The sequence below is a fragment of the Polypterus senegalus genome, chromosome 9 (assembly GCF_016835505.1).
Source record: "Polypterus senegalus isolate Bchr_013 chromosome 9, ASM1683550v1, whole genome shotgun sequence".
In the NCBI taxonomy this organism is placed as follows: domain Eukaryota; kingdom Metazoa; phylum Chordata; class Cladistia; order Polypteriformes; family Polypteridae; genus Polypterus; species Polypterus senegalus.
Window position 1 is genome coordinate 9,755,601 of NC_053162.1, and position 13,762 is coordinate 9,769,362.

Genomic DNA, 13,762 nt, shown 5'->3' on the forward strand with positions numbered 1-13,762 from the left:
AGCATCGTCAATGCACCTAACCTGCATGTCTTTGGACTGTGGGAGGAAACCCACACAGACACGGGGAGTCATGCAAACTCCACGCAGGGAGGACCCAGGAAGCAAAACCCAGGTCTCCTAACTGTGAGACAACGGCGCTACCCACTGCGCCACCGTGCATGAGTGGAAACAGAATGAGTGAATAAATGAATGTGTGTGGGAGTGAGTGGAAGATCGGGTGACCAAATGAGTAAAGTGGTGGCTCAGTCAATGAATGAATGAATGAATCGGTCAATTAGCAAGTGAATAAAAAACGGACGGATGAACAAGGATGTGAGTGAGTGAGTGAAAGATTGGGTGAGTGTGTCAATGAATGAATGTCTGAACTTGGACCAAATTAATGAAGAGGCAAGTGAGACAGTTGGTGAATGATTGGAGGAATGACTGGAAGAATGAACGAGTGAGTGAATTCATGAGTGGATGAATAAGGGAGTAAATAAAGGAATGAAAGTGTGAAAGAGTGAGTGAATGGAGGGTTGAGGGACTAAACAAGCAAATTAAGCAATCAATTAGCAAGTAAATGATGAATGGAGGGCGGCACGATGGCACAGTGGGTAGCGCTGCTGCCTCTCAGAGAGAAGTTTCCCCGTGTCTGTGCGGGTTTCCTCCCGCAGTCCAAAGACATGCAGGTTAGTTGCATTGGCGATCCGAAGTTGTCCCTAGCGTGTGCTTGGTGTGTGTGTGCCCTGCGGTGGGCTGGCGCCCTGCCCGGGGTTTGTTTCCTGCCTTGCGCCCTGTGTTGGCTGGGATTGGCTCCAGCAGACCCCCATGACCCTGTAGTTAGGATATAGCGGGTTGGATAATGGATGGATAAGGAAGGGAATAATTAACTGCACAAGTGAATTAACGAAAGAGTAAATGAATGAGTCTGTGAATTAGTAATGAATGAATAAATAAATGAGTAAGTAAATGCATGAATGGATAAATGACAAAGTAATGAATGAGTGAGTGAGTGAATGAATGTGTGAGGGAATGAGTGGAAGATTGGGTGACTAAATGAACAAATGAATAAACCAGTGGCTGAGTCAATGAACGAATGAATCAGTCAATTGGCAAAGTGAACAATGAATGGATGGATGAAAGAGGTTGTGAAAGAATGTGTGGGTGACTGACTGAATGAACGAATGAATGGAAGATTGGGTGGCAGAGTCAATGAATGAATGAATGAAAGAGTGAGTGAGTGTGTCAATGAATGAGTGAATACATGTCTGAATGCTGACCAACTTAATGAAGGGGCAAGTGAGGGTGTGAGTGGAGGATTGGGTGGCGACTAAATGCACAAATGAATAACATGGTGGCTGAGTCAGTGAATGAATGAATTATTCGGTCAATGGACAAGTGAATAACAAATGAATGGATGAACAAGGATGTGAATGAGCGCGTGAGTGACTCACTGAGTTCATGAAGGAGTCCAGGAGTGAATGATTGGGTGACTAAAGTAAGTAAATGATCCAATGAGTTGGTGACCGAGTCAGCAGCAGTCAGGTGATGTGTCACGTTAGCCATTTTGGATGCAGTGGGCCGTCAAGCCAGTGACCCCCTATTTGTAATCAGGACCACAACCTGCCTGAAGAAGGGACCTCACTTGCCTTGAAAGGCTGCACACTGTAATTGGTCCAGTGAGCCAATAAAGGTGGGTGACATTGTGCTTGACTTCTCACTGACTGAGTCAATGAATGAATGGATAAACTAGAAAGTGAATAATGAACGAATGAGGGCATGAGAAATGTAATGAATGAATATGTGAGTCAAGGAAGTCTGAATGGATGAGTGAGTGAATGAATAAATGAATGCATGAATGAATGAACGAGAAAGACACTGAATGACCCAACATGTCTACTTGTAATCTGAACACCATCTTAGCCCATCAGGCAGGACGCTGTCCCTTGAGGCCCCTACCTGCACCTTGCTGTCCGGGATGGCTGCGGCGTCCTTCTGCAGCAGCTGCAGTCCCAGGTTGGAGATCTCCTTCTTAATGCCCATCATGATGTCCGAGTAGTTCTCGTAGCGCTTCAGCTGGTTGGTGAGGTTTATCACGCTGTCTTTCATAAATTCATTCTCTCTTGTTAGGTTGGTCTTTATGGTCTGTGGTAAAAGAAACAAAGCAATCGATAAATAACGTGAAATGACATTCTCCAACCCACTTGGTCTAATTCAGGATTATAGGGAGGGTGTGGAGGGGGCGCAGGTAGTACCCATCCTGGCAACATCAAAGTCAAGGAAAAGTTCATTATAATGTTAGAATTTATTCTCGTGGGATTCTTCTGAACTCCCATCTACAATCACAGAGGTGCAGAGAGGTGTTCACGGGATGGTCAAACTGTTCTTTAGATGGCTTCCAGTTCATCCAAACTGCTGCTGCAAGAATAATTACAAGAACAAGAAAATACGATCACATAACGCCAGTTCTTAAATCCTTACACTGGCGCCAGGTTAAGTTTGGGGCAAATTTCAAAATCCTCCTTTTAACATATAAAGCTTTAAATGGCCGAGGTTCGGCTTACTTGTCTGAACTTATCATGACTTACAAAACAGCGTGCACAGTAAGATCTCAAGATGACGGTCTGCTTGTGATTCCAAGGATTATTAAAATAACAGTGGGAGGTCGAGCTGTTAGTTACAGGACCCCCTAAACTGTGGACTGGTCTGCCTGCTACTGTAAGAGATGCCCCTTCGGTCTCACCTTTCAAATCCCGCCTGAAGACTCAGCACTTCAGTTTAGCACACCCTGACTAGAGCTGCTGATTAACTGTGCAGACTGCATCTCTGTTGTTAGTCATCAGCACTAAAGTATAAGTAACATCAATCCATTATCCAACCCGTTATATCCTAACTACAGGGTCACGGGGGTCTGCTGGAGCCAATCCCAGCCAGCACAGGGCACAAGGCAGGAAGCAAATCCCGGGCAGGGCACCAGCCCACCACAGGGCGCACACACACACACCAAGCACACACTAGGGACAATTTAGAATTGCCAATGTCTTTGGACTGTGGGAGGAAACCCACACAGACACGGGGAGAACATGCAAACTCCACACAAGGGCGTCCACAGTGATGCGGGCTCTGCATCGGTCTGTCGTGGTGAAAAAGGAGCTGAGCCGAAAGGCAAAGCTCTCAATTTACCAGTCAATCTACGTTCCTACCCTCACCTATGGTCATGAGCTATGGGTAGTGACAGAAAGAATGAGATCGTGAATACAAGCGGCTGAAATGAGTTTCCTCCACAGGGTGTCTGGGCTTTCCCTTAAAGATGGGGTGAGAAGCTCAGTCATCCGGGAGGTGGTCAGAGTAGAACCGCTGCTCCTCCGCATCGAGAGGAGTCAGATGAGGTGGCTCAGCCATCTGATCAGGATGCCTCATGGACTCCTCTCTGGTGAGGTGTTCTGGGCACGTCTAACCAGGAGGAGGCCCTGGGGAAGACCCAGGACACACTGGAGGGACTATGTCTCTCGGTTGGCCTGGGAACGCCTTGGGATTCCCCCGGAAGAGCTAGTAGAAGTAGTTGGGGAGAGGGAAGTCTGGGCATCTCTGCTCAAGCTGCTACCCCCGTGACCCGATCTCGGATAAGTGGAAGAGGATGGATGGATGAATTGAAAAAAACACACACACAATGAGAGGTCAATGGAGGGATAAATGCGTATCTTGTTAGGATGAGTTGATGGGTGGAAGGATGGATTTAGGGGCGAAGAACGTATATATGGAGGGATAGATGTATGGAAGAAGAGATTGTGAGATTATTTGATGGAGGGGATCAATGATTGGGCTGATGGATGGGTGGCTGAGTTATGGAAGGACGGATGGCTGCATTGATCAAAGCATACATCAAGGAATGGAGTGATGGAGAGGTGAATGGATGGGTGAAAAATTGTAAGGACACATAAGTGGATGGAGAGTAGGAGGAATGAAATGGATGGATGAATTCAAAGATGGGTGGATGGTTGGATTAATGGAAGGATGGGTGCATTGTGAACACGAATGGATGGTGTAGATGCCACATGGGCTGGACGGACATCCCAGCCAGGTGAGGGGATTGTTCCTTAACCGGACAGGAGGACCAAAAAAGATGGACGGACAGCTCACTAGGAAAGAAGGACGTCATTGGAAGCTCTTTATTCCCCCAGCACACTAGATGGCAGCAGCCCCAGATGTCGGTGCCCACATAAGAAACCAGCAAGGCATGCTGGGAGATGTAGTTTTGCGCTGCAGACCTGCTGGAGTAACTGGGGGCCACAAAAAGGCCGTTGCAGGGAGACGAGCTCCCTGTTACATTGGTCTTCCGCATAACCCAGAAGTGGTTTGATCGGGCAATTGCCCTGGCACCGGAAGAACTCCCAGGTCCGTAATAAAGGGGGCCACACTCCCTTATCCAGGTGAGTCGGAGCTGGGAGGTAGTGGAGCAATGCTTGAGTGGAGGAGGGCAGTGCGGTAGGATGAAAGAAAGGAAGCATTGCGGAGAGAAAAGACCCGTATTGTGTATTTTGCTTGTTTTTATATCACTTTCTGGAGGTAAATATAATAAAACCTTCCAGTATTCGAACCCGAGACTGTGCTTCTGTGTTCGTGTCGGGGTTTGGGTTTCTATCACAATGGAAAGATGGAGCCGTGAAAGAATGGCAGGATGACAAAAGAACAGATGAGTGAATGGATAATGAATATGAAGTAAGGACTGATGACTGATGAAGACATTGATAGACTGATGAAAGGATGGAGAGATGGATGGATGGGTGAAGAGATGAGAGAACAACTGGATGGGCCGACAGGATGGATAGAATTAAATCGCTGTTGGGTTCTGCCTCACTTTATATCTTTTAAAAATAAACCCTTGTAGGCCCGCCTTCTCCTCCCACTCCTGCGGTCCCCCCAGTTCCTCCTGGCAGGAACCCCGTGGTTAAGGGTCAGCCACAGAATCCAAAGCCGAGGACATTAAAGTTACACCACAATTAGGATACAAATGTTGTAGCCAGCGCTAAAAATGTAATTTAGGAGAAACAGGAGGCGCACCCCATAATTAACAGGCTGATACATTAGAAGCCGGCGCTGCCCGCAGTTTATTTGAAGAGCTTTGCCCGGGCACTTTGTTTTGACAAATGACTTCCTGCTGGTGGCAGCACCTCTGCCCTCCATTTAGATTTTAAAAGCCATCCACCTGCAGCACAAACGCATCTTGTCTTCCAGTTTTTTGACGTCAGTCCGTCACTTTGTCAGCGTGGGCTTTAATGTCACAACGGTCTGCTGGGTTAGGTTTTGACCCAAAGCCCCCCACCACGTTTAATTCAACCTGAGGAGCACACAGCTGTGTCCCCCTCCAGCACTATATTTTGGTCATTTTTGGATTGACGGTTTACAGGCCAGTTGACAGTGCAGCTGTGTGACAAAGGAAAGGAAACACCTGATAAGGGACAGCAGGCGTACATGTTGAGATGTGACACCAGGCTTAGAACCAGAAGAACCAGCAGGATGTCACCACTGAGCACCATCAAGAGAGCATGAGAATGGCTTAGCTGAGCAATAATTGATCTCATTGGCTAAGGACAACTGTGCATGGTGGACCTCACCAGCTGGGGACAACTAAGAATGGGTGACATCACCAACTGGGACAATTTTGGACAACTTAACAAATCAGCTAGGGACGACTAAGAATGAGTGACTTTACCGGCTAGGAACAACTGTGAATGAGTGATATCAGCAGGTAGGGACAGCTAAGAATGTGTGACACCGTCTGCTAAGGACAACTGTGAACTTCTTACCTGATCAGATAGGAATAACTAAGAATAAGTGACCTCATGTGACCTCGAGTCAATGGAGAATGAGGGTTTTCATCAGATAGGAGCAACTATGGACAACTGGCCTCCTCAGCTAGTAACAACTAAGGGCATGTAACCTCATCAGCGAGGCGTGACTGTGGATGATGGACCTCATCGACTAGGGTCAACTAAGAAGGAGTGACCTCATCAAGTAAAGATAACTGTGACCTCACTGGGTAGGGGCAGCTGTGGACAACTGACCTCATCAAGTGGAGACAACTGTGGACAAATGACATCACCAGCTGGGGTAAGAATAAGTGACCTCATCAGCAATAGTCAATGGAGAATGAGGGGTTTCATCAGCTAGGAGCAACTATGGACAACTGGCCACCTCAGCTAGTAACAACTAAGGACGTGTAACCTCATCAGCGAGGTGCAACTGTGGACTTCATCGATTTGGGTCAACTAACATTGAGTGACCTCATCAAGTAAAGATAACTGTGGGCAACTGACCTCACTGGGTAGGGGCAACTGTAGTACAACTTGACCTCATCAAGTGGAGATAGCTGTGGACAAATGACCTCACCAGCTGGGGACAACCAAGAATGAGTGACCTCATCAGCTATGGACAGTTGTGAATGAGTCACATCATCAGCCAGGGACAAATAAGAATAAGTGACCTCATTGGCTATGGGCAACTGTAAATGACTGACCTCAACAACTAGGGACCACTAAGAATTAGTGATCTCATCGGCTGAAGACAGCTGTGAATGATAGACATCATCAGATAATGGCGATTAAGAATTTGTGACCGCCTTGGCCAAAGTCAATGAAAAAGGAGTGATCTAGGAGCAACTATGGACAACTGACCTTATCAGCTAGCGACAACTAAGAATATGGAACCTCATCAGCTGGGGCAATTGTGGACAACTCACCTCATTGACCAGGGTTAATTGAAAATTTGTGACCACATCAAGTAGGGGAAAATGTGAACAACTGACGTTATCAGTTAGGGACAACTAAGAATGAGTGACCTCATCAGCTAAGGTCAGCTGTCAGTGACTGGCTTAACAACTATGGACAACTAAGAATGAGAGGCCTCATCAAGTAGGGGCAACTGTGAACAAGTGGTCTCATCAAATAACGGCAACTAAGAATGAGTGACCTCATTAGCTAAATTTGATAAAGAATGAACAATTTCATCAGCTAGGAGCAACTATGGACAGCTGACCTTCTCAGCTAGGGACAACTAAGAATATGGAACCTCATCAGCTGGGACAACTGTGGACAACTCACATCATTGACCTGGGTTAACTGAGAATGAGTGACCTCATCAAGTAGGGGCAACTGTGAACAAGTGGCCTCATCAGCCAAGGGCAACTAAGAATGTGTGGCCTCTTTAGATGGAGGCAATTCTGGACAACTGACTGAAACATCTTGCAGCATCTGTGGAGACCCAACATGATCAGCTTGAGACAGCTAAGACTGTGTGACCGCCCTGACTAGCGGTGGCTATAAATGAGTTATTTACAGGAAAAAATGCTACTATAGCCAGGATGGTGTTCACTGTGAAAGGCGCTATATACCATCACAGACCGACTCCCTCATGTGACCCTGAGCAGGACCCTTAATGTGTCTGTTCTCTGCTATGAAATTCAGTTGTGCCTGACTGGCTATGCTTTGTGCAATAACTGGCCGTGTCAAAAGGTGCCAGACCAAGAAGGTTGGCGATTCTGCATCCACCAGGGACCCGCAACATAACCTCTGACTCACTGTGTGACCCTGAGCAAGCCCCTTTAAGGAACTGCAGTGTATATGGACTGACCACTGCAAAAGGCGCTATATGTAAAATGAGACGTTTGCTAATTCCAACATCACCATCACCACTGTTTGGCGTTAATCAAGTCCACCCGCTGTCTCTGTTCTAAATATGCAGCCAAACCCACCATACTTGTGTACTGAAATGTAGAAAGGTGTTATATGGAGGTTGCCTGGTTTTAAATGTAACAGGTAAAGAAGGAAGGCCAATCAGAGGCTCAGCATGGCTGCAACTGTCAGATTGGCAGGAACAACACTGGCCCCACCAGGACTAAGTATGCCCACCCTGGTTTGGTTAAATGTTTTTCACCCTTACTGAGTGATTAAATTTTCAATCTTAAAATTCATGAAATTTATAACCCCCTGTGCCCCCTCTGGTGATGCCATACTTTGGAGGGCATCATGTTCATCCACCCCATTCGACCCCCGCAGAATGAGAACAATGCCATGCCACATTACCTCTTCCAACGTGTTCATCTGAGAGACGACCTTGTTGATGTAGGAGTGCACCTTCATCATGTCCATGCTGTACAGCGTCCCCTCCAGCACCTCCACGATCGACTGCAGCTGTCAAGTTAAACAAACCAGAGTTTAGGGCAGAGCTGGCACCACATCTTGTTTACTCCAGGCCTCCATCCAGCTCCTACATTCAGATCGCCATCTGCGGCATTAGTGGCCAAATAACATTTAAAAATAATTTTATTTTAACCTCCAGTGGCTGGATTGGAGAAACTTGATGTCCAGCATCTTGGAGATCAGACGGACTTCTAATTAGAAGGAAGCATTTAGTCCGGTGTGCCAAAGGAATTTCAAAGTGTGACGCATTCTGAATATAATGAGAGCATAAGCAACACAGCCTTTAAAAATAAGACGTCGCCACAATGGACCAAACATACACACATGTTTACCAAGTAAATGTGGCACTTGAGACCCAATGTGCCCACGCTGCCAGCTGTCTCCTCGCAACACTTCAAAATGCCATTCAAGTATCCACAGTGAGGGATGCAGCGGACACACAGGATCCAAGGAAGTCCATGTTTGGAAATCTTCTCACATGTTTACTCTTTAACATATTTATTGCCATTTAAAGAGATTGTCATTTTCACTGCCATCAAGCCTTTGGCTGCCTAAACTGACCCGAGTTCAATGTCTTTTTCTGGTCAGCAGGAGTCGTCACATTGTCACTTGTGTCGAGCTCAGTGGAATTCATATTTGAAATCTGACCAACATGCAACATGTTATCACTCTCGGGCGCCATGACAAACAAGAACAGTTCAAAATACGTAACTTACTTAGTATTATATAGTGCCTTTCACTGAAGAATTGAAGACTGGGTGCCTAGGTGATCACTAAGCAATTTAGACAGCCCGTTCACGTATGATTCTTAAAAACAGAACAAAAGGCACTAAACCTTAATCTGCAGTGGTTAACTATCTGATATAGGATATAGCGCCTTTCTATCTATAGATCTATCTGTTATATAGTGTCTTTCCTACATATCTAACTATCTGTCATTAACATAGAGCCTTATCCACTTATTCACCAATCTTCTGTTGTTAATTAAAGAAGTAAATTTTAAAGCCATGCATCTTATACAGATATTTCACATCTATCTATCTATCTATCTATCTATCTATCTATCTATCTATCTATCTATCTATCTATCTATCTATCTATCTGTTATATGGTGCCTTTCATATCTATCTATCTATCTATCTATCTATCTATCTATCTATCTATCTATCTATCCATCCATCCATCCATTTTCTAACCCGCTGAATCTATCTATCTATCTATCATTAATTAATTTGTATTGCACCTTTCCTATCTATGTATCTGAGATTCATTAATGTAGCGTCTTTCATATCTGTCTCTCTTTCTATTGTAAAGAAAGGCAGAGTTGGGCTGGCTTCCCAAATTAGATGACTGGTGTTCCCTTTCCTTGGTGGGATAGCAAAGCGGAAGGATGCGGGAGACCACCTATCAGGCTTGTATACTCCCCCATTGTGCTAGGTGGTAGTGACCCTTTGTCCTTCCGGCGGCACTTCCTGGTGTGGCAGAAGTGTCGCATGAGCACCCTGAAGCACTCTGGGTGTCCCTGGAAGGTCCTCCATCCACCTTCCCAGGTGAGGCTCAGGGTGACCCCTGGCGGCAGCCACAGGCCCCATTGGGTTTGAGCCTCCTTGTTCCGTCCCTGTGGTCCCCATACTATCCAGGGCAGTTGCCCCCTTGTGGCCCGGGGGATATATAGACTGCCTCCTAGCCCTTCCAGATGTCTCGGCTGGGTCTGACCCCCAGCCTCCTGCCACAATTAATTAATGTAACACTTTGCCTTTCCTACATATCTGTCATTAATTAATATAATGCTTACTGATGTATCAATGGACGGCACGGTGGCGCAGTGGTAGCGCTGCTGCCTTGCAGTTAGGAGTCCCGGGTTTGCTTCACAGGTCTTCCCAGCATAGAGTTTGCATGTTCTCCCTGTGTCTGCGTGGGTTTCCTCCCACAGTCCAAAGACATGTAGGTTAGGTGCATTGGCGATCCTAAATTGTCCTGTGGGTGTGTGTGCCCTGCATGGGGTTTATTTTCTATGTTGGCTGGGATTGGCTCCGGCAGACCCCCGTGACCCTGTAGTCAGGATATAGTGGGTTGGATGGATGGATGATGTATTAATCATTAATTAATATTGTGCCCTTCACATCTATCTACTCGTATCTATCTATTTATTCTATAGCTCCTTTCCTATCTATCTCTCTATTATATAGTACCTTTCACATCTATCTATCTATCTATCTATCTATCTATCTATCTATCTATCTATCTATCTATCTATCTATCTATCTATCTATCTATCTGTTATATAGTGCCTTTCATATCTATCTATCTATCTATCTATCTATCTATCTATCTATCTATCTATCTATCTATCTATCAGTTATATAGTGCCTTTCATATCTATCTATCTATCTATCTATCTATCTATCTATCTATCTGTCTATCTATCTGTCATTATTTTTGTGCCTTTCCTGCTCATCTGTTTATAATTAATGACTGCAGTGCCTTTCCTATCTGCCTATCATTAGTTGATATAGCGCCTTTCATGGTAATAGCTTTGAGGTTGGTGCAGCCCCCTCGCTCAGTCCACAGTGAAGTCAGTGGCTTTATTCAGTGCGTTGACCGATTCGTCCCATTCCACATTCGTTTAACCCTTGGTCAGCACACACACCTCCTTGTCTCACTGCTTGACGCCTCATTAGCACATCCACTGTTCCCGGTCAATGTTTCATAATCGTGTGTTTCTCTACTCACAGCCCATTATGAGTCATCAATCGTTGGGCACAGTGCATGGCACATCTCACTTAGCATTGTGCTTGGAGCATCTGGTATCCATCAGTCTTTATTATATAAGGAGATGTAAGTAAATAACACCGCTGGCCAAAATACTCCACATACACAACAGAGACAGGGTGGCATTCATAGAATGGCGGCATGGAGGCTGGTACAGTAGGCCAGCAGTGGGGTCTGAACAGGGCCTTTATGTATTTTAATGCTGCGCCTCACTCATTCCAAGAATGACAAAATGTTACTTTCAGCAACACTGGTCGAGTACAAAGACTTTTGTGGGGTCCATCATATTCGTTTCACTTCATTTTCTTTAGAAATCCAAAATGAAGGACTTGGCATTGAATGCCAGTGTATACCAGCTTGTGTTTTGCTATTATTTACTCCAAGCCCATCCACACATCTGAGGGGTCTAAAGCTGGCACTTCTGACTGAGTCTCATATAGCAGTAGAGTGTTGCACCGTGTTAGCCATTGATTGATATAGAAGAGAGTAGGGTGAAATGACACCTTTTATTGGCTAACTAAATAGATTACAAATGCAAGCTTTCGAGGCAGCTAAGGCCCCCTGCCTGATGAAGGTGAGGCTTGCATTTGTAATCTATTTAGTTAGCCAATAAAAGGTGTCATTTCACCCTACTCTCTCCTGAGTCTCATATAGGAATAATGGTGAGAATTAGGTCTGAACCCACTATAGGTACAAAGTGATATTAGTATTGGGACATGTACTGATAACTGGCACTGGCATTCTTACTGGAGTTGATCAGTAGGGGTAATGAGCTGGTATTGGTACTCCCACTGGTGCTTAAACTGGTATTTAAGTAGTGGTACTTGTCCTGGTATTCCTGCTGATCCTGGTAATCAAAATGATATTGCTGTTGGAATTGGCAATGACATTGCCAATCCTACTGGTGCCGGGGCTGCAACTGGTACTGAAAATGGCAATGACCCTGGCAGTGGAACTAGAATTCTTACTGGTTCTGGTCCTGAAACTGGTATTGCTTTTGGACTTGTCAATGGTTTATGTATTAGTAGTGGCATTCTACTGAAGCTGATGCTACAACTTGTTTTTGTGCTGAGTTGGCATTGGCACTGACTTTGGAACTGGTATTCTTACTGGGGCTGAACATGGACCTGGTATTTACTGTATATTGAAGTTTATACTGCTACTGATTTCAGTATTAGTACAAATGCTATTTTTCGAACTGGCATTGACTTTGGAATGGGTGTTGGTACTGCTGTTGGAATTGCTACTGGGGCTGGTACTGGTATGCATACTGATACAGGAATTAGTGTTGACACAGGTGTTGATATTCTTACTGGTGCAGGTATTGATACTGGAATTGGTGTAAGTGCTGGTGTTCTATTAGTATTATTGCTGGTGCTGGTCTCAGCTCTACTACCAGTACTGGTGTTATAGTACTATACACTTACTGGCATTTAGGCTTAACTGTGATTAGAGGTCCTATTTTTTTAAGTTTGGTTAGGGGTCCCGTTTTGCCTTAGGGGGCCCGTTTGACTTTAAATGTGCTTAGAGGTCCCATTTGGCCTTAAATTTGGTTTGGGGTCCCGTTTGGCCTAAAACCTGATTTGCGGTCTCATTTGTCCTTAAAAGTGGTGAAGCATCTCATTTGGTCTTAAAAGTGATTAGGGGTCCCATTTGGCATTAATTTTAGTGTAGGGTCCCATTTGGTCTTAAACGTGTTTAAGTATCTTATTTAGGCTTAAATGTGATTAGAGGTCCTATTTTGCTTTAAGTTTGGTTTGGGGTCCCGTTTGGCCTAAAACATGGTTTGGGCTGTCATTTAGTTTGAAACATGGTAAAGTGTCCCATTTGGCCTTAAAAATGATTAGGGTCCCATTTGACGTTAAAATTGGGTGAAGGCCCCATTTGGCCTTAAACGTGGTTAAGGGTCCCATTTGGACTCAAATATACAGTAGTTAGAAGTCCCCTTTTGCATTAAGTTTGGTTGGGGGTCCCATTTGGTTTTAAATGTGGTTAGGGGTCCTATTCACAATTTTGTTCTGTTTTAATCCCTTTAGGGGGGTCCAGACCTGTAACAACATCCCTCAAAGCAGTGTCAAATTAAATGTGGGGTCGTCTTAAATGATATCCTTGCCCTGGCAGTAAAGTGCCACTTATGTGCCATACATAACAAGCCTCTTTGCTCCTGAGGCCCGCTCTCAAATGATTTGCTTTACACATTCATGGTGTGGGCCACACAGCTGGCCTGCTATTTCATCAAATCAAAGGCGAGAGACGCACCATAATGCCTCTCGGTTTGCTTATTATAGCTGAGGTATGAACTTCAAATTAAAGACTCCACTTGTTTTACAGACTCAAACCATTTCAGCATTGGGTGTGGGCGCTTTGGCTTCAAAACATTCTTGATGCTTGTTTAGTAAACAGAAATGTGGGCAAGTCGGGGGGCACGTGGCACAGGACAGGCGGAGGAGTTCATGGCCCGTAACTCCGACGGTCACAAGTGCTTATCTCAGATGATTCTCTTCACATTTTGTCGACGGCAGTTTGAGATAATCAGGTTCATGGATGATGGCACCTGCCTCTCCTGCCATTGTCAGAATGAGTGTCAAATGTGGGACCCTAAGACTTTGATCTTTTTTTTTTGACTTTTAAAAAACAATTTGTTTTGCTGTGGCTCACTGTGCTTGTAAAACAAAAAATGTACCCAGGATGAGACTGGGAGTAGTCACACCAGAGGAGAGGAAAGTCCCAAAAACTGACCTAACTGGCTTGAGATACAAACTGTCACCAGGGGGCGCACTGTCGTATGTCAAGTCTGGGATCACAGAGTGCAA

At 45.1% G+C, this 13,762-nt stretch overlaps 1 protein-coding gene across 1 annotated transcript in view; it reads right to left on the bottom strand.

Moving 5' to 3' along the window:
- Nucleotides 1–13,762, bottom strand: part of LOC120535107 (olfactomedin-like protein 2A) — a 132,826-nt gene that overhangs the window by 36,705 nt on the left and 82,359 nt on the right. The window contains exons 3-4 of the mRNA XM_039762692.1: nt 8,061–8,168; nt 1,939–2,124 (exon numbers count right to left, since the gene is read on the bottom strand). Of these exons, the coding sequence (XP_039618626.1) occupies nt 1,939–2,124; nt 8,061–8,168 (294 nt within the window). The remainder of the gene's footprint in view (nt 1–1,938; nt 2,125–8,060; nt 8,169–13,762) is intronic.